The sequence below is a fragment of the Festucalex cinctus genome, chromosome 21 (assembly GCF_051991245.1).
Source record: "Festucalex cinctus isolate MCC-2025b chromosome 21, RoL_Fcin_1.0, whole genome shotgun sequence".
Taxonomy (NCBI): Eukaryota; Metazoa; Chordata; class Actinopteri; order Syngnathiformes; family Syngnathidae; genus Festucalex; species Festucalex cinctus.
In genome coordinates this window covers 15,112,582-15,137,769 of record NC_135431.1, presented here as the reverse complement: position 1 = coordinate 15,137,769, position 25,188 = coordinate 15,112,582, and the positions used below count along the sequence as shown (strand labels likewise).

Here is a 25,188-nt window from a genome sequence, read left to right as displayed (position 1 = left end):
CGAGGGGTCATTAAAAGAAAGGCAACATACACACAGGGCTTTACCCAGCATTCCTGTGTGCCGCTGTGATGCACTTGTTTTCATGTTGTCTGCGCATACAACGCCGCTTTGTTCACAACAGGTGTTCTTTGCACCTTACCTGCCTGCTATTGTCTACGTGTGCAACATGAAAAAGCCAGTCAGCATGCCGTCCGTGTTTTCATTGAACCGATTTGACTTCAGTCAAGCGGCAGCAGTGGGGGATTTTCAGGCCACAGAATAATAATTTGACCCCTCCCACGTGCTTTTAACACATTTAAATGTAGTAAAACACTTATTAGAACTCACGTTTTAAAGTATTCCTTAGCGCCTTTGCACTTTTTCAGTAGCACAGTACTACCCGTTGAAGTTTACTGTCGATATGAAACAACAATTTCATCAAACCAGTATGCTAGCTTAATGCTACAGTATGCTTCAAGCTTTTTATTTGTCACTAACAGTTGAAGTTTTCTGTGATCCTTTAAAACAAAAAAAACGAGCATTTAAACACCAAAAGGTTCAACCAAATCATCTAATTTCATCAAACGAAAGCCTCTTAGCTTAATGCTAACATAATATAGCAAAACTTCAAAGTCGGGCTAATGGAAATTAGAATCAATGTTATTGGAATATACCTTAAAACATCTTGTGATTTTTGTCAGTTTGACCCACAATGTATTTTTATTTTTTATGTATCACATGTATTAGAAGGTTAAAGCAAATATTTTTCAAACCACATAAAAATTTACTTTCCAATGGGTCAATTTAACCCTCTATGTAACAGAAGGGTTGAATTAAACCCCTCTTGAACTGTCTGACTACAACTTGGGCATTTTTTTTTTTTTTTTTTTTTTTTTTTTTTTTACACATTTATTATTTCCAAATGGGCCAGTTTGACCCGCAATGTATCAGAAGGAGCAGAGCCTTCTCAAACTAGCCAAGTAAAACCTCTAACAAAATGTGTTTATTGCATTGTTTTTATTTCAGAATTTCACAGGAATGTCAAGGAATTACTAAATAAATAAGTAATAAATAAATAATGTAATTTAATTATTGAATTGTTTAAATAAATTAATAAATAAAAAACGAAGGAATAAATCTTGACAAAATGTGACACCAGAGACTCTGAATGTCCCTGTGGCTTAGAAGCATTAACCTAGAGACTCTGCTTGTTGCCTGGAAACTCCACAAAGCTTCAAATGAATAATTAACTCATTTACTCAAGATAATGATGTGTTATTTCTTGCTTCCTTGATATCAAAAAAGTCAGTTGGGACTTGGGGCTGTTGTTCCGTTTGGCTGAGCCCATTCCTAGTTTGTCCTGTATGAATGTGCACACTCACACAACGCTTGACGTGCTTTCTAGCCCTGTATCGTTATCGCGTAAGGGTGTTGATATGGCTGCTTATAAATTAATAAATAAATGAAAAAGCATTTAGAGTTTGGACTCTGGGATTGTGGATTAGAAGTGCAGGGGACGACAACCCTGTCCTCTCCCACACTCAGTTTTTTTTTTTTTTTTTTTTAAATCTGACCACATGGCAGCTCGGTGGCCTCCACTAAAGAGTTTTCAGTCAAGGGGAAGCCTAAGCCGGCTGGAATGTTAACTCCACTGAGCACTATATCATGACAGTGATGACAAGGACTGAGTTGACCTATATTTCAATGCAGCCACACTCGTCTAAACAGTGAAATATGAATTAAGCAACAAAAAACACCCGTTTTTATCCATCTCGGGGTGGCCATTTTGTTACTTGTTGTTGACAGTTGCTCAGGTAACGACCAATCACGGCTCAATTGTTTTCTGAAGCTGAGCCGTGATTGGTCGTTACCTGGGAAACGTCATTTTTTGATGGATTTTTAAAAAAAACAAAAAAAAACGGGTGGATTTTGTTGCTATTATTAATATTAATCAAACTGAGTCATCCAAATTCAGATGGGAATCGACTCCAGCTGGTGACCCGAATGAAGTGCTCATGGAAACGGGTGGATGAATATATAATTATTGCGTTGCTGTGTAAAAGTCAAATGGCAAGGTATTTCTTTGGAACTTCGACCCCCCGCAAATGAAAACAATTTTAAAAGCCTATGAATAAGATAAGATAATCTTACACTATATGGGATGTTGATTTGTCACAGTGTTCATACATCATATATTTAACTTGTTAAGAGTTATGAATTAAAAAAAAAAAAAAAAAAAGTATGGGCTAATTAATCTTCTTACTCCCAGACTTTTGATCACAGGGGCTGAATGGTTTCAACCAGCAATAATTAATTGCCCGCTAATCACAAAACACTTTGTTAGAGACGACAACAAAGGATGATGGCTGATGAACGCACTTCCCTTCACACCCTTGTGAGTATCTGCATACAGTAAAGATTAAAAAAACAAAAAACAAAAAAAAAACAAAGTGGGTGGTGGTGCTTTATGTGCATGTGGAGGAGCACAGGAGATGTTATCAGTCAGGTGAGCAGCATCAGAAGAAAAGACAGCTGAAAGTTAAACATCAACCATGATCACATTTAAAAGTGATTCATGTCAGCACCGATCCCGATGATGACTGGATTGGATTGTCAGAGTTTTAGGGATGCACTGGAATGTTACCAAGTAGAAAGACAACAGATTCCACAAATTAGATTCCAGAAGTTTATGTAGGACATTTGAATTAATATTTTAAATTTCCCGCATTTCACAGAGTTTACAGAACTGCTCCCAAAACGTAAAGATTAAACAACTCGACAAATTGTTTTGGAACGGTTCACATGGGAATGAAATGATACACAAATATAAGGTAACAGTGTAGCAGGGTCGGTATTCGCCTATTTGCGTTTTTTTCTATTAAGATTGTTGCCGTTTAGCTCCTTTTTAGAAAACAAAGTTGTGTGAAAGGAATTTAAACACAGACTAGTTGCAAATTTAAAAGTTTATAGAATGTCAAATCAAGCCCAGAAGCTAATTACCTAGCTATGAGCTAGCTAGCTCATTTCTAACAAACTGGATGAAATGTACTACGCTAAATAAGTCGTGTTAATATAGCATAAGGTGTTATTGAGCTTTGTGACTATTGAGCTGTGAGTGCCGGAATGGCAGAGGCCTCAGTACACAGTGCTTATAGGGCTTTTCTGTTCAAAAGGGGAAACGGGACAAAGGCCAATGAAAAGTGGATGTCAGCACATCAGTGCCCCCCTCCCTGCGCTCATGTGACTAGTCCAGAACTTCCTTCCCTATCAACTTGTCATGTTCAAAAGAAACCTGCCGTATCATTATGAAACTTCGTGGCAGCGAGGGTTACGCAAAAAATGTGTTAAGAGGTGGCGGGTCAGATTTAATGAGGCAAAAAGGGTGACGTTTGCGCCTGTTGACACACTTACTTGATTCTTATTTCACTTCTCACTTTCTGCCCTCTGCTTCCTTAATCCAGTTGATTTCAGGCGAACCATTTTTTTTTTTTTTTTTTGCGGGTAAAAATTAATTATCTTTATTCAGCACAGTTCTGAAGAGAAATGTGGTACGCACTGATTGTGATTGACGCCAATTTCCGACAACCCTAAACACAATAAGCAGTTTTGAAAATGAATGGAAGGAGTCGGGATGGATATAAAATACTAATAGTGTGCTAAAAAACAAAAACACTATCTTGTCATAAATAATCTGCTGCCTCTTTGTACAAGTATTTGCCGTCACTGCTGTGCCTAAATGAAGAAAATATGGAGGATTCCTATTTGTTCAATAGGTGGGGCATAATTCTGCTTATTGTAGCGAGATTGTGACGTTTGTTTTTTCAGTTGAAAGTTGACAACACACCCGAGAACACACCTTTTTTTCTCCTTTTGAGTCCATAAAAGACAGTTGAATTGTTAACATGAATAATGACTGCAAGTGTAGCAATAGTGCTCCTTTATGACAAAGGTGGGGAAACGCTGCTCTCTAGTGGAATATTTTGGTAATCACATAAGCGTACTGTTGTTTACACGTTTATGTTCCAAGTAACTACTAACTACTACTAAATAAATCCTTCTCATAATCTTAATGTCAGTTACACTAAATAATACGCCCCTCAGTACAATACCTATTGAAAAGTTGGCTATTCATAAGAATGTACTTGTAATGTTCCAATAAGGGAAAGTAGTTGGAGTATTACGAGAATTAATTAGTATTTTTTAAGATAAAAAGTGGCAACATTATGAAATTTGAAGTTTAATGAGGGGGAAAACGCCAGCAAGTGAATTTGTATGCATGTACATATTTTTTACTTTATTTATTTTGTACAATGTGTCACAAATTTGACAGTTATAAATATAAATACAATACAAATAAATAAATGCTGTCTGTTAATTCCGGAAAAATGCCTCAAGCGTAATTTTGGTGTTGACAAAAAAAAATAAATCAATGAAAATCAGTTGAGAAATGAGCAAGTGATGACAGTATTTTATTTTTTTTATTATTATTTTTTTCCTTTGACTGAAGCTTGCTGAGCATTGACCTGATAGAAATTGGGCCCATTAGCATCTAGCTTCGTTGGGCTAGTTGGTACAGTTGGTGAACTCAATTTAATCTGTCGATAAAACTAACATTAGCATTATTTCGAATTGAAAGTGGAGATAATAATTTGGATGTATTTATTTGTCTTTGAAAGGAAAGTAAATATAACTCGTTTTATGGCAATTTGGGGAAACACTGCTCTCTAGCGGAAGGATTGTGTAATCGTACCATTGAAGTCTTGTTTACATTCTACGTGTACAGTCCTTAAATTCACATATGTAGTCTCTTGTCCATTGTATTTTTAAATTAACATATCCAGATTAATTTGGTTTTGCTCTTTCCCTTCAAACGTTTTAGGTCCAGGGGAGAAGTGTTGTGTAGGCTACTCCTGCATACAAGGATGTCGATGTAGATTAGATTTTAGTGATAAAAGTGTACACTGGGGATATATTTTATAGACAAAAAAGATATGTCCTCTTGTGTGTATGATAACCTTGATACACACCCTGGTTCAGCGCCTCTTATAATGAATGCCACTGTAAGTGCATCCCTTTGAATGCCAAGTGGAGCACATTGTAGCTGGGTGAGGGAATCACTTTAAAGGATTAAGGGCCGGTCACGTTGGGTTTCTAGGCAGCAGATTACCTTCCCATCTGTTACCTCCAAGCCGTGGGGACATATTTTCGTTTGGGATTGACTGCTGGGTGGATTCACCCTTTTCTTATACTTTTCAGATGCTTATATTAGCAGAGAATGATCATTTTGCTCTTTGAAAATGACATCCTCTATGGCTATTTTTAAAGTGGAAAAACAGACCGTAACAATGGCAACATTGCACAACTATTTAATTTTTTCTCTCCTTTTCTCTCGATTCTGTTGAGTCTACTGTAAATTGTGCTGTGATTCAGCAGAGTTCACAGTTCATGCTGCAGTGTTGGGCGCACGCTTACACCTACACAGCAAACTAACTCTTGATGTTTGCTGCACAGTGGAACTGCATGTGCAATGTGGCCAACGCGGCATCTCATAACGCAGGCCGCCGTGGGTCAGAGGCACTCGTTATCCACAGGGAGGCTCATTTGCATTTGCACGACCTCATGTGCATGTTTGATCAAGCACTACATCATCCTTTCAATACCCCCGCCGCCCTTTTTTTTTTAAAACTCTCTATTGCTTTTATCTTCCTCTTCATCATCCTCTCAGCTGTTGGAGGTTGTTGTGGACAAATAGGCTGAGGTTACTATAGCAACAGAGAATTGCAGGAGGAAAAAAAAATAAAGGGACATATAAGCACTTCTTCATCAGGGGCCTCAAACTCCCGCTGGATTTGCTGGAGCCCCCAACCTAGCGCAACAAGTACAGGCAGGCCAAGTGAGGCTCCAGGGAGGAGGAGAAAGAGGAGGGATGCAGAGAGGTGAAGATAACAGAGAGAGAGAGAGCGAGAGAGTGAGTGAGAGAGAGAAAGAGAGGATCCATAAGATGACAGCCAGGCATCTCACAACATCGGACTGACGCCTTCGCTCACAATTTTGTCTTGTTTTGGGTGCTGGGAGTGACATCCTAAAAAAAAACTTTACAAGGAAATAAAAAGGTAAGAATTTTTGTCTTTTTTTTATTTGTAAATTTAAGAATATTGCAAAAAAATGTACCAAAGACAATAAATTTGGTAATATTCTGAAGCTTAAAAAAAAAAAAAAATGTTTGATGGGCTGCCTGCCATTTACATGATACATTTTGATTGTGGGATTATCAAATATTACATGTTGAAAGGGATTATTCATTATCTGTGAAAAGAAAAAATACCAACATAATATCGATGAGAATTTAATAAACCAAACGTTATATGTGGAATGTTTCTTGGGGTTAGACTCATCGTGTGACCGGATTAACTCCAGATTAAAGAGAGGACAGTTACAAAACAGCGTGGCTGCCTAGTGTGTGTGTGCGTGTACATTTGTATGTTTGTGGACAGACCCTAAATTCAAGGACGATTGGTTAGATGATGTTAAGAGTAAAATTTTCGTGTAAAATGTTTTAAAAAGAAAAATAATCCCCCCCCCCCCGGGCTCTTTATTGGGTACACCCAACCAAGCAATGCAGCAAAGTCCGCATTCAAAAATTCATTTCTTATTGTTATTATTTATTTTTCGGCACTGATTCAAGTATTCATTACTTTGGTTCAAAGTTGCTGGGTTTCTAATATTTTGGTTACCACTATAATTCTGATAGCAAAATTTGAGATGCTCGTGTTGTATGGCGGCAGTGATCTCAATTTAGCTCACTCGCTCGCCAGTGTAGTTTGGTAATCTGGCAATACCCTGATGGATATCTGGTACCTCGCCACAGTAATTTCGTCGGGAAAAGGTGGGACATTCTGTACAATAATTCGAGCTGATTGGACGATGCAACATTCTACACGTTTGTTTTAACCAATCACGGCCACGGGTGAAAATTTCGTATTTGTTCTTGCCGAAGGGCGGAAAAGCACGAACATTTTACCAGCTAGAAATGCACGAAGCGCCTCTCGCTGTTCAGCGTACAAAGAGGAAACAGTGAGAAATTCTGCAAGAACAGAATTAATTGCAGCGTCCATTCGTCCATGTTAGGTTTGTTTGTTAGCTCCGGCGTCAGCGCTGGCTTCCTGGTTTCATCACAGTTGCATATTCCGCCCCCAAACCCAATGTCGCACTGTGATTGGTCCGAACCACTGGCGGTGGTTATCTGCGGGAGCGGTACAAGTTGTATTCTCCGAGTTTGTGAACTCACAAACACCACGAGAATTCATATTGCGAGAGCAAGGTTAGTAGTTTGGCATCATGAACAAATCTTTAAAATAAAGAATTCAAGATTTTTATGCCACTTACGGAGTTTACTGTCATACTAAACAGAACAAATATTACACATTTTGTATTCAAAATAATTACATGACTTCGTCATTAAACCTGCTAGCTTAATGCTAACATGTAATGGGTAACGCCATAGACAGGCTAATAATTAGCATTAGCATTAGCACACTTTAAGGAAAGTAGACAGACAATATAACAATGCTCACAGGTATCCTCTGCGAAGAAGGACTAATAGTACTGAATCACCTACAGTAGATGTGAAACTCTTCTTTGGTCAAGTCAAACACAACAACAGAAACCACAAAGTGTCATCGGAAGGGTTGGGAGCTGGGTTACTTTTAAAGTCGAGTCTGATACAATTATTAGTTGCCTGTTGGAGTGAAATGTAGTGAGTAAGATAATCCAAGTAACATAATACGTATTAAAAGTAATGTAACTTGATTACTTTTAATTACTTTTTGTATTAATTCAATACAAAATATGGTGATAAAGACGAAATAAAAATAATACCTACAATCTGATTGCATGTTGGTGCTTTTTTGTTACTTTATTTTGTATTCTGATCACATAATTAACACATTCACTGCCAGCCAGCAAAAATGCATCGCATCATTTGACGTCTTTTTCCGTCAAAGGCAGTGAATGAGTTAACCTGATTATGATGCACAAACCGTTTAATTCTTCCATTTGCTCCATGTTGTTATGAAGTACGATATTCTAGAGTGGCGGGGGGGCGTTTGAGGAGGTCCGAGCCATGGCCTCCTGGTTCAGCTGGAGCGAGCCCCACCAGCGCATCCCCCGCAGGGACCCGGCCGACGTGGTCACCGACACGCTGATGGTGGAGCTGAGCTGGCAGCTGAAGGAGACGGAGCGGCAGCAGAGAGAGCGGGAGAGCGAGTACCAACGCCTCAAAACCGGCGTGGACTACAGCTGGTTGGCCAGCGCGCCTCGCTCGTCCTACAACATCAGCACCGGGGAGAGGCTGGGCCTGGAAGACCTCTGCTCCAAGGTGCCGCCATCTTGCTGTGGACTGGTCATACTCAAGTAAGAGCACACCACTTTCAACAAACTGTCAATGGTTCTCTTGAAGAAAAACATTGCTGTTTATATATCAATAGATGTGCTTAAAATTAAATAGTTATTTGTATACTACAACATTTCGCTTGTCTTGATTCCGCACAGGTTCCGCGACGCAATCCGAGCCAGCGAGCCGGAGGTGCAGGAGGTGTCCGGGCTCTTCCGCTCAGTCCTCCTGGAAGCTGTGGAGCAACTGAAGGAGGAGGAGGAGGCCCAGCGGCTTGCTCGTCAGTGGAGCAACCAACGCGCCAAGAGCATGTCTCTAGTGAACTTCCGATCCCGCATCAAGATCAACCCCTTTGGCAGCGCGGTGGGGTTGATTTCGGGTGAGGGGGCCCGCCTGAGCGACCTGAAGACGGTGTCGGAAGATGTAGAAAGAGGAACGGACAGGGAGGAGAGGGTGTGGAGCATGCCGGACTTCAGATACAAAGGAACAAGCAGTAAACTCGTTTAGTAGGACAGCGAAGGACCATGATGTGGAGATTGGAGAGTCAAGTCACATGACTTGACTCGAGTCACACTTAAGTCTTGTCGGTTTACATTTGAAAATGTGCACTTTTAACATAGTTCTTATTTGTTTCAATTTTGTCAGATTGATTTCCTTTTATGTGCGCAAACTGACAACCTATGCTATAATGCGGCCCTGGGACTCTCCCCATAAAGATGCTAGCTAGCTACATGAAGCTAATAGCAAGAATCATGAACAGAGCTCCTTAGATTTGTTTTCACTACATTTCAACAAACCAGGAAAACGACAATGTCAACTCAAAGATAAGAGGCAACTACAACATCAAACATCATCTGTCACTGAAAGCTACAGACGCAGATAAGCTAGGTTAGCATCGGTTTAGCTAAACCGATGGTCAAACACTGAATATACTTTTTCAGATATGTGTTTAATTGAGACAAAGTATAGTAAAAAAAAGACAATTAAGTACAGTAAGAATCTTATGAGGGGTTTCAGATCAATAAAAACATTTATTAGAAACGTGTTAGTGCAGAAAGCTAACTCAGGTGAAGATACCGAGTGAGATGTTGCTATTTTGTGAATATATGTTGTGACGTGACAGAGCAGGATTGTATGATTTACGACTGTTTTAACCCAAGTATTGATTCAAATTGCTCGTCAATGTCTTCGTCTTATCAGCTTCTGACAAAACCGTGACAAACTTCTCAAGCCTGGCAGTCCTTCACATGATGCAGCCTTTATTTTGACATGTATGGATAGAAGAAATACTGTTACTTTATTCTGGTAAGTGTTCATGATTATTTGTTCTTTTTTGTGTGTGGAATGTATTATGTCCACTTTATTACAAGAATCTGTGATTTATAGCGCTCATTTTTAATGTTTTATTTATTATGTATTTTTGCAGTAAACTAATTGTAATACCCTTGCATTTGTGAATGGAGAACCATAAGCACTTTTCAGGAGTTTATTGAACAATAAAACACAATGACAACACTGACATTAAAACTGCTGTCAGCCACAGCTCACACCCAGACTTACTTATGTCACGTGCCAATCCATCAAGTCTCACCTTTTATAGGCACGTGTATTTAACACACAAACTACAATACATACAGTATTTTCTATACAATGTATGCTTTTGTTTTTCTTTAATGTTTAAAAATTTATTTAGATGCAGGTCACCTTCAGATAAATATTTCTATCCTTGTAATTGACATCCTAATTTCCAGTGAACTTATTTTATTACAGTCCAACTCAGTTTTACTTGGTAATTAGTTTCCTTTTTTTTTTTTTTTTATTAGTCACCAGCTAGTTAGTTGACATTCCTAACCGCAATATGCAAGTACATAAAAACCATCCGCTAACCTGTAATTTTTCCAAGTTCCAACCTCACACTAAAAAATGTGAACTTGCTCCAAATAAAACCTGAGCTTTTCATATTTTGCACATGATTGCTGTGTAATTTTTTTTAAATTTCCCACCCCCATCAGTCTGAGTCACCCTCTGTACTCTTTCACAGCGCACAATAACCACTCAAGGTCAGCCATCTAAAAGCTTCGCTTCTGTACCTTCTCTTTCCAAGTGTAGATCTGCTGCAAATAAATGCTAATAAAATATTACAGGAGAAAGCGATGAAACATTTGTTTTATTTTAATTTTGACACACAGCTCCATGAATGCGTTCAACAAGACTATTTTGTTTTACAGCTTCATTAACACTGAACACTGCTGAAAAAAAGATAGCGGCGTTGCTGACTGGTTTCAAGTATGTGATACTCACTTTCAAAACGGTTATATCAATACACACGGATGACAACAGTCAAATAAAGCCCAAATAAAAAGCAGTGATAGAAGAATAAACTATTGACATGTGTACATAAAGCCCACTTTATTAGGTACACCTGCACTGCAAACAAACATTAACTCGCTGACAGTGTTTATCAAAACTGATGATTATTTTCAATGTATGGCAGATGTATTTTTTGTTTTATTGGATTCCGTTCGATTATGCAGGTGCACCTAACGTTCATAAGTCATTAACCAGCGATATGGAACATCTGATGACGCTGCTCCTCAACTTGGTCTGAATTCAGTCATAGAACCAGCTCACTGTGCTGCACATTGTCCCTCTTAAATTAAACAGGGTACACACATACTCATAATCATAATCGGGAGTACATTTTGAATTTTTATCAAGCTTTAGTTGTATTGTGTTGAGTGTTTGTATAAAAAAGGCATTCACCAAAATAAAACTGAAAACGAGGAGTTTTAATATAGTTCCAAGATAAGCTAACAGTTAGCCTAGCTTCTTTTATTTCTTTGTCTCTTTTTTTCTTCTGCACCATGGCGCCTCTCACAGGTCAGTCTCAGTACTACACCATACATTTGTTAAGAGAACGTTTTTCTTATCTTGTGTGTTTTTTTTCACATTTAAATAATCGGTTCAGATAGCAACATCGGTATGTGTGTACTCTGTTTCAAGGCGTGCCACGCCCTGACTTGACCTCAACCTTTATTTACATTTCTTCCCCTGGACAGCTCGCTTGTAGTTTCCTGAGGTCAGCTGCCGTGCCCACTCGGGGAATCACAAGGTAGAGTTCAAGAACTCCAGAAGTTCGGCTCGATTTTTGTCCCGCTGTGGTGGAAACAGATGATTGAGAGCGTACAACAAAACTTCAACAGTAAAGTGGCTGCAAAAGAGACTTGAAATGACCTGTTTATCCTTTTTTGACTTCTTCACTTTCATTTTGATCTTCTTTCCCGAAATCATGCTGTACTTCCTGCCTTTCTTCTTTTCCTTCAAGTACTAAGGGAACAAGCAAAGACATCTGTCACCACGAGCCTGTTTATTTAAACATTTAAGTAAACTCACAAAACCTGCATCAATTACCTTGGATATCTGAACAGGCCCCGAGTTGTCTTCCCCGCCTTTGGATTTCTTTTCTTTTTTACGTTTATGTCGCTTTTCTTTCTTAACCTTCTCCTGCGGATGACACATATGACAACATCTTGTAAAAGATACTGACAATTAATGAACAACCATAATATCAACAAATACCTTTTTCGGTTTGTCCCTTTTCCTTTTCTTTGATTGCTTTCTGGACTTACTTCGGGAGTCTGGTAAGAAATCGGTGAACGTGTTTTGCAATAAGTACATCAATTCATAGCTTCCACTGAAACTCACCGCTGCTTCTGGAACTACTCCGGCTGCTGCTGGAAGAGTATGACGAGCCCGATGAAGACGATGAAGCCGAGGACGAACTGGAGGACGAACTGGAGGAGGAGGACGACGAGGAAGATCTACTACGGCTGCGTTTACGCTTCTTTTTTTCTCTACCTGTGCAAACAGAAAACTAGTCAGCATGCTATGATTGGTGGACTGTAGATTCCAACTAGCATGAAGTGATTGCTAACTGTTATTAACTAAAGTACAAATGTACAAATTATTACTCAACGTCATGCCACATAAACAATATGTGGCAGTGCATGCAGCTTATAAATCACAGTAAATCTAATTTATAAATGTTTTTATTGTATATTTTGTTACAGGATCTTTTTGTACTAGAGTGACACATTTCCGCTTAGATTTTATTCATTTATTTTATATTTAAGCAGCTTTGCCTCTGCTCTTGTCATCCGTCCTAGAGCTGGAACTGGACACTCTGCACTCCGCTTTCGTTGACTGGAAAGAATGAAAATGAATATTGATTGTTCAGACAAATATGAAGAAAATGTGCGTTTAAAGGTCTTAGTGTAAGTGTTCATTTTTGTTGTATTGGTGTTTTATTTGGGATAACAAGGAAAGGAATTGGACAACACAAGGAGCAATCGAAACTGATTTGGTGCAACAATACAAACATGATAAATAAATCCTTTTAATCTTCCTAGAAACCAGACAATTATTTTAAATATTAATATTATTAAAAACAAAAACGATTCAAAATTAATAACACCCTTACAGGCATATATAATACAACTGTCGACCGTAATAATTGCACCTGATCGTGATTCGTTTAACATGACTAAATAACCTTGTTCAGTAGGCTTGATTTGGTTAGTTTGTAACGATCTCAACAAGTATAACCAGGATAAACAGAAATAAATTAATAAACCAGGAAAACATTGCATTTAGCGGCTGTTTCTCCAGCGGCTTACGTGACCCAGACTATGTCGCTAAACAAACGCAACAACGTATTTGCATAAATTACGCATGCAGTGCATTGAATAGATAACGGTAATCGCTACTCACCATGGCAACAGTGCAGTACGGTTATTATCAAAGACACTTTGACAATACTACAGCGTGCATACGTTTAGATTTATTCGCAGTGATACCCCGCGGATTAGCATTAGCTAACATCCACTGGAGACATTTTGTATCCCAGAATGCACCGCGGCTCACAACAAGGAAGTGATGAGCGCAAGGAAGAAAAAACTTCTTCGCGGGTTTTATAGCGGCTTCGCACCATCGAATAGTACGCTACTGCCACCTGAAAATTCGAAGATAAACTTTATGAAATATTTATTTATATTCACTTTTAATAGTTTGGGATGGTTTCCGAAAAGGTAAGACTTTTATCTAGTCAATACATTTTAGTCTGTTCGTCAGCAAAGCCTGAACACTATCAGAAGCAATGACCTACATTTACAATCACATTTATTTATTTTTTAAATCTCTATGTCAGTGTGATATCCAAACTCGGTCCTCGAGGGCCGGAGTCCTGAAGCTTTTGGATGTTTCCCTGCTCTAACGCACCTGTTTCCAATGAACAGGATTGTTATAAGGCTTATGTAGAGCTTGCTGATGAGCTTTAGGTGTGTTGAAGAAGAGAAACATCTGACACCTGCAGGACTCCGGCCCTTGAGGACCGAGTTTGGACACTACTGCTCTATGTGCTGCCATGTCAATGTAATCTGCCCAGAGCCTTCCGAATCAGGACTGCTATTTGTTGTACTAGCTCATTCTATAGTTTCTCATAATGACGTCTCAAACCAAACACATTTTTATAATGTACAAAATGTTTTATTACGGCAATGTTAGTACATTCATTATACAAATACAATGAGCACTTTATAAAAAATACAAAATTTTGATGCTTTTCATTGGTCTCGGCGTCACACCAAGTATGACAAAGCAAAAGCAGAAGAATTGATTACTAACTAGGAAATGTAGTCAGTTTGATCTCACCCGCAGCGCTTATTTTTTGTGTTATAAAGCGCAAAAGAAGGCTCATTTGTGTGCAGATGTAATTTGTATGAAAAAGTGTTTATAATGCAACTTTTGTCCTCTCTTATTTATTGACGTCTGGAAAAATAGAAGTTGTGTACCGGTTCATTTTAAACTGCAAGGCTACAACCAAACTGACCATGTCAATCAGCGAAAGTGTGACATTATGTACAATGTAAGAATACATTTTACGTAATAGTAACAAAATGAGCCTCAGTGTCGATCGACACACACACAGTACACACACATGTTGGTTCATCACAGGAACATTGAACAGATAAAGATAAGTGTGATGAGGTCACTCTTCCATCCCTGTCTTTCCCCAAAGTGTTACTCATGTGAAAGGATAACATTGTACTTGAAAACTAAAAAATACACACACTGTACTAATATGTAAAAATAATAAAAATGATAATATTTATATAAAAAAAAACATGCTTCTAGTTCATTAAAGTAAATACAGAAAAAAACTTACAAGTGTTGCTGTGTTCCAGCATTGAGCGATGATTCATTTGTGAACTGTTGATTTCAGTGTCAAAAATAAAAAACAACCCAGATGGTTGTTTTTGATAAAATATACATTTTTAATAAGAAGATTTTCTCTATTTCTCTTTAAATATTGACAGTTGTCTCCATGGATGTAGCTTAATATCCCTCTATGATGTCCCTGCTTCATACCTCATGTTTCAATCTCATACAATCAGTGAAATTCGTGATGATCGGTTAACTGACTAATAATGCCGACCCCTACTATGTGAAAACAATCATGCTGTGTTATCCAGGGAGCTGTAATGTCTCAATTCATACTGAACTGCAATTTTAAGAGCATAGTGGAGCAATAATAGTCCCTGATATAGTGCTATGTTTTTTTTTTCCAATTTTTTAAACATCTGCTTTGTTCTTCGAGTGATCTGCGTGAGCCAAGCTCTCCTCATTCTCCTCTTCTTCTGCAGGGACCTGGAAAAGAATTATTTGAAAAAATATCAATACCATCCTAAAGGCTGTTATATTATTATTCAGGCACTACCTGGTTAGAGCGCAAATATGGTCCTGAATTTCACATTTAATCATGCGGAATATTAAGCTTTTACAGCTACCATCTCTGGAATAAAGGATTTCTTACCTCCCAGTAAATGGAGTCATCAAAGCAGTTCTGGTCTGGTGGTTGCCCCCAGATAGGCACCTTCATTAATAAACCTGAGAAACCGGGGAAGCACATTTTCAGTCACCTTGGATCTTGCTCTTTTCGAGTAACTTGTCACAATTTGAATGTAAGCCCTGAAATATTTCATCTTAATGCCTTTGCAAGGATAGTAATCCAGAGAGTCATAGTCGGAAGAGGCCATCTTGGATTGATGCACTTATAACGTGACTTTTTTGTTTGTTAATCATCACATTTTTCGACATACTCAAAAAATGTACAATTTATATATTAGGTATATATTTTAACATCCCAAACTAGAGCAAATATGTCGCTCAGTAGCTCCACCTGGAAAGTTATAAAAACAAAAATCTAACTTCAATTAAAATGGGTGGCCATATCTATCAGGACCCATGCCTGAAAATTGAACAGGAAGTTTGCTATTTTGGTTTAAAAGCAGAATTTTTTGTGGCAAATTTCATGACAAACTCCAACAAAGAATTTCACACCAAACATAACACTAGCCAGATTTGCGACACAAAATTGCCAAACTTGTTTCCTGACATTGTCTTGTGCTTCATATTTGATTAGACCAGACAGGACTGTCTCCATGGCAACAAGACGAGATGCATGAGCAGTCGGACGCAGGCTTATGCATACACACACACGATCATCAACGCATACATAACCCTATTATCACCACCTAATTCATTGGCTCTCCTCCCCCCAGTGACAATCCAGGTGTACTGTAGATGTGCCCGCTTTAAAAAGGTTGCAAATGCTTGACAGCCTCCCTCAACCATTCCTCCCACATGTGCAAGTCTTGGAGTTTTTTTGTAATAATTTTTATTATTATTCCGCTATGTGCTTTTTTTCCCCATATCCCACACTGTGCCCCCTCATATGAGGATAGTTTGGAAATTGCATTTTTTTCCCCCCCCAGCTCTTTATTCCCCTTGGTTTGGTGCCATTAGCTTTTCATGTATCTTGGACGGGTTGAAACTGTAATAGATATGTTAATGAAGTGTTACTTCTCATCTCCACCCACCTGTGATAGCCCCTCCGACCAAAGCGAACCCGAGGGATGAAGCCAAAGCAGCGGCTTGCATGGTAGCGCTCCCTCTAAAGGGGAACAATTTGGATTTTAAAACACAAACTAAGCACAGCCATATTTGAATTGCCGAAACTTACCCGTCCTTTTTCCCCAAAGCCACAGCCACAATACCAGCCAAGCCACCCAGGATGCCCGGCATGCCATGCAGATTGTGTACACCGCAGGTATCCTGGATGCCTAAATTAGACGCCAGAACAGGCTGCGGAGAAAACAGAAAAAAATATTTTAAATTGAATATTTACATGTTGTAATTTCCAAACTCACAGTCAGGTACTTGAAGCCCAGTGTGGAAATGATGCCAGCCACTAATCCGATCAGCATGGCCCCAAAGGGCCCAATGTTCATGTCGGCGCACGTTCCCACGGCAACACCACCGGCCAGGGTGGCGTTCTGAATGTGTACCTGTACAATTAAGACGAAAAAACGGGTCAAAATGATGATGAAGTCACATTTCACTGGCAGGAAAGTTGATCCGACCATGTCCAATTTTCCTTTGTGCTCCACCAGGCTGGAGATGGCGTAGGCCGAGAGGACGCAGGCGGCCAGGGAGAGGTAGGTGTTGATCACCGCAGTCAGCTGGGTGAAGCCCGGGTCGGCAATGGCTGAGTTAAAACTGGGCCAGAACATCCAGAGGAACACCGTCCCTGTTGAGGTAAACACAGTTCAAGCAGTGTTGAAGATGCAGTGACATTTGTGTCCACTAGATGGCGGAAATGAACAATAAGCAAGCTGTGGAACGTCAGGAACGTTGACTTGACAATAGTAGAACTTTTCTTTTACCGATCATGGCAAACAGATCAGAATGGTAAACAGAGCCGTCATTCTCGTGCCCGTTCCTCAGACCGGGTCGGTAAAGTACTCGAGCCACAGCCAAACCGAAATAGGCTCCGTAGGCGTGGATGATCATGGAGGCCCCGACATCATTAGCCTGGAAAGAGAAGTGAATTGTTACACTGTTATTTTTTTAGTTGCTGTGCTCGATAAGTCTCCTGATAAGAATTTAGGAACATGATTTAGGAACGACGGATTTTGCTGCTCAAGGTAAGAAGTAATTTTATTCCTCAGTGCTTATTTTATTGTTGATCAACTCACCCCCATGATTTCTGCCACCAGATGCTCGTTGATGGAGAAGATGGTGATCTCCAGGATGGTCATGATGAGCAACTGTACAGGACTGGTCTTCCCGAGAACTGCGCCGAAAGAGATCAGCACTGTGGCCGTGCTGAAGTCTGCGTTGATGATTCTACAAGGTGAGAAGACGAGTTGTCAGGAAAACAGTTTACTATAGTATAACAGGGAGGGATACAAGTGGGGGTTCAAACAGGGGAAGTCAACCCAAACGTTTTCTTTAAAATATTTTGTATAAAACCAGCATTCTGATTTGATTAATATTGTGTTTGTGAAATATGAATTAGGCAGCAAAATCCATCTCAGAGGGCGGTCATTTTGTCACTTGCTGTAGATTAAGAATGACATCACAGTTGGTCAGGGCTGAGTTGACGACCAATCGCGGCTCACCTGTTGTCTGAGTTTGGTTATGTGACGTTTGCAAGCTGAGCTGTGATTGGCTGTTACCTGACAACTGTGATGTCATTTTCAGTCGACAGGAAGTGACAAAAGCAGGTGGATTTAGCTGCTTTATTCATATTCCACAATATTAACCAGAATATATTTCAAATTTAAAGAATCTTGGTATGGGAAATAGTGGAAACTCTACGAATTTTGACTCAAGTGCAGATGCTGGCCTTACTTAAAAATGTTGATCTTAATTTTGCCGTCATCCAGGTGCCAAATGCCCTGCATGAGGAGGCCCCACTGCAGGCCGAAGGCGGCCAGCAGCAGATTGACGCCCACGCTGCTGAAGCCATATCTTTTCAGAAAGGTCATCAAGAAGCCAAAACCGATGAAGATCATAACGTGGACATCCTGGAACACTGCAGACACACAGGAAAGGAGGGAGGGCGGTAAGTGCTTTGTCGCGCAAGTCGCCATACGGCCGCGGATAAACGCTCGGCGGCGGCGATATTGGATTAGATGGAACAATTTATTACGTGATGCGTTCAATTCAGAACAGACCTCACGCTATTAATTTCCTGCACGCTCATTTGAGCTATTGAAATCATTTATTGGCCGCTGGTGGGGATCCCAGGAGTCGTTTCCTTATACAGGAGCTGTTTTGTCAGCCGTGACCTGTTGGCTTGAAAAGCAATTTAATCACACTCAATGAGATACAGGGGGGAAAAAGCTCTCGCTGTTTCAGCCGAGTTAGCGGCCTTGTTCTGCTTCTATGAAGAGCATATGACCCTAATAGGTTTAGACGGAGTATGGGAGAGCGAGGAGAATGTATTTTGGGAGAAGCGAAGCATCTCTTGAAGTATGTAGCATGTTTTGGGTTTTATTTTTTCACTCACACTTGGAGGCTTCGATTCAAAACAACAATGATACTCCCATCTCAAGTGGGGAAGGTCATTGTTGATGATGAGTGTTCCCTCAAAGACAGCAAATTGGAATCTTAAACTTAATGTGATGAGCTCCATCCATGGAAATAACATCAGAGCACAAAGACTATAGAAGTAATTTTCTTTTCGTAGAACAGATTTAATGGCAGCCAGTATTGTCTGAACAGGACACAGCAGTCCTCGATTTGTATGATGATTGCTTATTCAGATGATGTTGAAAGGGGACAATTTTTAAAGCTTCTACTCGAATTAGGAAACTGAAGAGGCCTGTATGTTTGCTCAGACATCTATCTATCTATCTATCTATCTATCTATCTATCTATACCTTCATGTCTATCTTTCTCTCTCTCTCTCTCTCTCTCTCTCTCTCTCTCTCTCGTGCATTATGTTTTAACAGTAAGTATGATTTTAAAGCTTTGTAGAGGTGTCAAAAGTAATCAGTTAATTGACAAGTAATCGATTATCAAATTAATCAACAGCTATTTTAGTAATAGAGTAATTGTTTAGAGTCATTATTTAGATTATAATTGTACAAAAAGCTCAGCAGTAATTATTCTCTAATTTCGGTAGTCCTTCATGAAGGCAAACCAATTTTATTTTGTATTTATTTAAAATAAGACATTTGAAAACATTTGCTATTTTGTAAAACAATTACCAAAAAAACTTTTTTTTAAATCACTAAACGGGACCAAATAAAAATAATTGGTTAATAAACCGTCGACATGGGGAGAAAATACTTTCGAAATAAATTTTTATTTTGAATTAAAGTACATCTGATTATTCAATTAACCGATAGATTCCAAAAATATTTGATAGTGACAGCCCTAAACATTGCCTATCAAAACATTGCCCCTGCCAATGTCCTCTTTAAACCTGAATCTTTGCTATGTTCAGGACCTTGAATAACTTTTGAATGACTTCAGCATTACTTTAAAATGTGACCCTAATTTGATTGCGTTGCTCCTCAAACTCTATTAAACAACCATCCAGTTACACAGGAAGTCAGAGAAGCAGTCATACAGCAAGCTGTGAAATCATCCATCCAAATAGTTGCATGTCTTCCTGTTTGTAGGTTGTTGTTTTTGTTGTTGTTTTTTTTTTTAAATATAAGCTGGCACTGCGGCCAATTTACAATATGCATGGACTGGATGGATGATTGAATATTACATCTGAGGCTTTAATTTATCTACAAAAAAATGCCACAACTGAAATGATGATTTACAGTAGTTCGCATCTAGTTTGAGCAGCGCAACTGAATATGAGGCGCTAAAATTGGGATGAAGCCACGGCGTCTGGCGTCAAGCCCAGACGTTAGGTAACGCTCACCAGTAGCGATGCTCCCACTTGGCCAACGAATGGAGTGCGATATGAATGTAAGGAAGGATGCTTGAAATCTTTTTTTTTTTGCCATAAAAGTGTCAGTAAATTGTCTCACTGGTTATATGTCTTGGCTCGTTTTAGGCTTTTCACAGTAGCAGACGATATGGACGCAGCGCTGAGCTTATCTCTGTGCTTCACACCTGCCACACCCAAATTAAGAGCTGCGCATCATCACTGGAAATTTTTCATAATATGTGTAAAAATTAGTGCGTTAATTTAAAGTGCCTTTAACGCCACTAATTTTTTTTTACGTGCGATTAATGACCACCCCTTGGAAAGCCTCTACTGGGGGAATTCCGGTCACAACACAGTAGACACGTCCACGTCAAAATTTAGCAGAAATAAATGTAATAATAATGCATATGTTTGTGGAGACTGGGGTCAAGTTGTATTTTAAAATTTAAAAAATGTGCAGTATTTCAAAAGTTACTTTGTGTTAAAGATGAAATAGCTCTTAATATGAAAAGAAAAATGCACTGAGCTGTCACCAATGTCTGACAGATGCAATTATGCCATCTAGTGGCAGAAAAAGGACCCCAACACAAATCAATATCACACTTCTTTTTTACAGTAGTGCGTCTTTTTAATTTTAACTCATATTTTTATGGATTATGAAATTATTGTATCAATGACTAAAAAATGCAGCTATATTTAGTTTCACAATTGTATGCCCACTTTGTTAGGAAGAGTATAAAAACTTAGAAAAAATATTTTATTGTACATTTAGAACAGATATAAAATTTGTGATTAATCACAAGTTAACTATTGAAGTCATGTGATTAATTTCTATTAAAAATTTTGATTGCCTGACACCCCTATTTTCAAATGATCTCTCTTAAAAGCATTTTTTTAAATATATGTATTTCCAGACAGTCTGCAACCCAACAGTCCGCCAAAGTCATAGTGAGTCATAATAGCATCCCTCAGCAAACCAGCAGCACCAGTTCCACTTACTGGGATAGAGCTGCATAGGCGGCTCTTGGTGGCCCGTGTCGTTGCCGTGCGCGTCGTGGCCGTGAGCTTTGCCGTCATCGTAAACCACAAAGACCGCAAACAGGATGATGGTGATAACCTCCAAAGCCAAGGCCACGATGGGGAACTTGAGTCTCATGTTGGTGGCGTACGCAGGCATCCCGGGTCCCACTCGATACAGTTGTCTGTCTGTACACATACACGCAGGAACGTGCTCAAACGCACACGCAAATGCGCGCAAAGGGCCTCGATGGCTGACTGAGTGAAGGGAGGGAAGAAAGTGGCGTCTGCTTTTAAACTGATGCGGGGTTTTGGTGTGACCAATGACGGAGCAGAGGTCTCGGGCCTGCTTGATGATGAACACCCGCCCTGATACTTTACGCCCCTTCCCCCCCACTCGTTCATTTTCAGGGATGGGTTTCCTCTCTGCTTGATGTGGCAGAGCCAAAAAAGCAAAGTGGAGTGACTACTACAGTACTGTAGTCCACACTTCACTCGTATTTAACTTTGTGATTGCTGACAACAATTTCATGTTTAGAGTAGGATTATTCGATAACGCTTTATTTCGGACCGATACCAGTACAGATACCAGTAATACGTTTTGATACAAAAAACAAACAAACAATAACATGATTAAAATGCATGAAATGAATAGTAATTTTCTGTTCTTCTAATTAGTGTTATAGGCGGTCTTGATTACTGACGCCTCGTATCGGTACTCTCTCATCCCTAGTTTAGAGGTCTTAAGATACAGTGGATATAGAAAGTGTACACACCCCCTTAAAATATTATGTTTATCTGATCTAAATATACATAATATATAAATGTACAAAAATACCAACAATTGCCTGAATTGAGTTGTTGATTCAGTCTTTGTGGATAGGAATCTATCATCATGGCACATATGGACTTGGCAGTATTTGCAATTGGATATAGGTCTGGGCTTTGATTTTCTTCAGGTCAAGCCATTTTGTTGATTTGTATATGTTCCTGCTGAGATCATTGCTATGTTGAAAGATTGGCAGGACAATCAAAACAATATCCAGGCTTATTTCAAGGTACTATTAAAATTCATTTTTTTGTGTGTTCAGTACAAAATATGTATTTTATAAAAATACAAAATAATTGGCAATTTGGCATTAATTTCATGCAATTTTAAGTACAAATGCTATATTGGGATACAGTACATAGTACATTTTCTTTTAAAATTATTTCACAGTACTAGTGGTATTAGTCCTTGGTACTCATTCTGGTATTGTTCTGGGGTGTTCTGTATTAACAGTTGACTAGTAGCAAGCAATTAAAAATGGTTAAACTCTTTGCATTCCAATAATCTGAATGTAAATTAGTTGCCACAAGTCTCACAAAAGGCACTTAATCACCGCGAGGCATGCGAGCAAATATCTCTAGTTCTATTTGTAAGCCTGCTTGCACAACAACTGGGCAAAAGTGTCTTCATTCCCCACTTTCCCACGCCGACAGCTCTGATTGGGCCTACAGGTTCTGATCCACACCTCCCATGGTTGGCTCAGGGAACACTAGCCCGAGTACGGAGGTCTCTGTTTTTCGGGCCTCGAGACTTTCATGAATGAGCCGAGTAGTTCATCAATGCCACATTTCTGTTTGTTTTGGAGCAATTTTCCGAGCGTATTTGGGGAAATGACTTCCAAATGTTGAGAGATAACAGAAACACTTATTACTCCATGAATGCACACGCTAAGGTTTTTCTCTGCTATTTGGCAGTGGCTGCGTGTATTGTTTGAAAGGCAAACTTGAATGGCAGGACTTATGGTCCACTTAGCACAGTCATTCATCCTTGACAGTCACATGCTGCTTGTTTTCTATTAATAATGTCAACATCAACAGTCCTCTTTCCCTTTCCAATTTTGCCGACTATTATTGCTGCCCTTGTAGAACCTCCACTGAGCCTCCAATGGAGGCATTCTTTGAGTAGTTTTATATTTAGTGAACATTCTGTCGGAACACGACACATGGCAGGTCTTTTTTTGTTTATTTTTTTGGATTTAGAATTCATTTTGTCATAGGAACTAAAGGAAATGTAATTGTTATGTTTCAAAGTCAATTGAAGTGGCTCACATTTTTTTCTCCAATTACTGTTTATTAATCAAATATCGATGTTTATTTGGTATTGTTTCAGTGATAAAAAGAACAACTAAAGGACAAGCAATAGCTTAACAACCTGTTTCAAATATATTCAGTTTGGTCATTGTTTTCCAAAATAAACGTTTTCAAATATCTTATTTTGAGTAAGCACAAAAATATTTGCATGAAGGACTAGAGAAATCAGAATAATTGCTGTTGAGAGGTTGAAATCAAAGGATTTGGGGTATTTTATGTTAAACAATTGTTCTAACATACTTGTCGATTAATTTCATAATCGAATGGTATTACTTTTGACAGCTCTAGTAGTCATGTGAGCAATTGGAGATCGCCTTGCACTCGCGATTATGCCCTCAGAATCACTTTTCATTTGATCACCCCTCTTATATTTGAGACAATTCTAAGCTAACGAGATTAGCTCGCTTCAGCGAATACTTCATGTCATGTGGATTGGTCTAAATGCCGACAGCATGCATGCAAGCTTGTTTACTGTACAGCTTGCTGTCTTGCCAGCTGCCCAAACAGTCCGAGTGGCGACTCTTTCAGCTGCGGAGTCGCAGCTATTTCCCAAGAGGTATGACAATCTCTTAGCAACAACAACTTACCTAGCATTGAACCACACGCTTGCCATTTGGGAGGCTTGCAGCTTCTGCAGAAGTGAAAATGCATACGAACCGTAGGGCGTCTGACATAAAACGGCTTTGCATCACTGATTAACGACAGAACTGGCTGGAATATGCCTGGTATGCGTCTGTCACAACAACAGCTTCTGGATTGTATCGAGAATATAACGTGCATATCTATATGGTGGATTCCTCCTAAGTGAGGAATGTTGTGTTGACCCCCAGAGGATCTACATACACCGCTTCGCATGAACACGTAGCAGCCTTATCTAGCAGGACCCCTCAGGATGATGACAAAGTACTTCACCGTTTGCCAAGAATGTTTTATAACTACTGATCACATCAATCTGCCTTTACTACTTCGACGCAACTGCGTTTCCCTTGGTTTTAATCAAGAAGTAATTCGACACATAAAGTGTTGAACCTCCATTTGACCCGCACATCTGGTTGGTTCAAACTTTTCTGGGAATGTCCCGATGCAAGAAGTCTGCTTCAAGTGCTTGTTGACCCCTCTCATTATCGGATACAATAAGATTCATGATTGCGCCAGATGGACCAAAGATCGTTTGTCCTACTATATGTTGCGTAATGGTGGAGACAGACATTTTGAGCGCTTTTAGCACTGATTAATTGTTGGTCAATAGTTACTGTAATACTATATTGTAGGGGTGTGAATTGCCTACTACCTGACGATTCGATTCGTATCACGATTCACAGGTCACGATTCGATTCGATACCGATTAATCCCGATACGAATTTATAAGTCGATTGTTGCGATTTTTTTTCATTCAAATTTAGAAAATACTAATCAGTAAGCTTGTAGAGTGTAAGATTTATATGAAAATGTATTATTTATTTATCTGAAATTTCAGTCTTATAGAGGTTGTAATCTGTTTCATGTTTGAACAGCATTAAAATAAAATATTAAGGCTTAATGTTCCATTCATATAACATTCTTCCATGCTCAAGTTGTGAATCCTAAAAAAAAAAAAAATAAATAAATAAATAAATAAATAAAAAAATAAAAAAATAAAAATCGATTCTGCCGATTATTGAATCGATTCGAGAATCGCGCGATGTAGTATCGCGATATATCGCCGAATCGATTTTTGTTTTAACACCCCTACTATATTGCATTATTCTTTATTGAACCACAAAAACATGATGTGATTGTCAAGAATGGCCACAAAGGAGAGAACAAAGTCTCCTATTGTCCGTTGGCAATAATCAATCAGCAGGTACATATGACATTATGAATA

At 39.0% G+C, this 25,188-nt stretch overlaps 4 protein-coding genes across 11 annotated transcripts in view; 2 read left to right on the top strand and 2 right to left on the bottom strand.

The window, feature by feature from the left end:
- Positions 1-5,726: 5,726 nt before the first annotated feature.
- Positions 5,727-10,339, top strand: rd3 (retinal degeneration 3, GUCY2D regulator). The gene is made up of 3 exons (XM_077511016.1): positions 5,727-6,092; positions 8,056-8,391; positions 8,530-10,339. The coding sequence occupies exons 2-3, from the start codon at positions 8,102-8,104 to the stop codon at positions 8,876-8,878; spliced, it is 639 nt and encodes a 212-aa protein (XP_077367142.1). The 5' UTR covers positions 5,727-6,092; positions 8,056-8,101; the 3' UTR covers positions 8,879-10,339.
- Positions 10,340-10,520: 181 nt separating this feature from the next.
- Positions 10,521-13,322, bottom strand: LOC144010616 (uncharacterized). The gene is made up of 7 exons (XM_077511017.1): positions 13,142-13,322; positions 12,514-12,574; positions 12,077-12,229; positions 11,951-12,009; positions 11,783-11,875; positions 11,606-11,698; positions 10,521-11,527 (listed from the first exon to the last, which is right to left on the bottom strand). The coding sequence occupies exons 1-7, from the start codon at positions 13,142-13,144 to the stop codon at positions 11,477-11,479; spliced, it is 513 nt and encodes a 170-aa protein (XP_077367143.1). The 5' UTR covers positions 13,145-13,322; the 3' UTR covers positions 10,521-11,476.
- The window catches only part of LOC144010608 (macoilin-1), a 39,187-nt gene continuing 27,294 nt past the window's right edge, over positions 13,296-25,188 (top strand). For 7 of the 8 annotated variants that reach the window (XR_013281269.1, XR_013281268.1, XR_013281267.1 and 4 more), the window contains exons 1-4: positions 13,296-13,458; positions 16,882-17,415; positions 17,488-17,624; positions 18,160-18,338. The gene's annotated coding sequence lies outside the window, so the exon portion shown is untranslated. The remainder of the gene's footprint in view (positions 13,459-16,881; positions 17,416-17,487; positions 17,625-18,159; positions 18,339-25,188) is intronic. The other variant, XM_077510996.1, reaches the window with a different exon arrangement.
- rhag (Rh associated glycoprotein) lies at positions 13,894-21,434 on the bottom strand. Its single transcript, XM_077511015.1, has 10 exons — positions 21,168-21,434; positions 18,125-18,308; positions 17,467-17,617; positions 17,155-17,302; positions 16,852-17,018; positions 16,639-16,776; positions 16,452-16,573; positions 16,309-16,382; positions 15,243-15,316; positions 13,894-15,076 (listed from the first exon to the last, which is right to left on the bottom strand). Exons 1-10 carry the CDS (start codon positions 21,382-21,384, stop codon positions 15,002-15,004), a joined length of 1,350 nt encoding a protein of 449 aa, XP_077367141.1. The 5' UTR covers positions 21,385-21,434; the 3' UTR covers positions 13,894-15,001.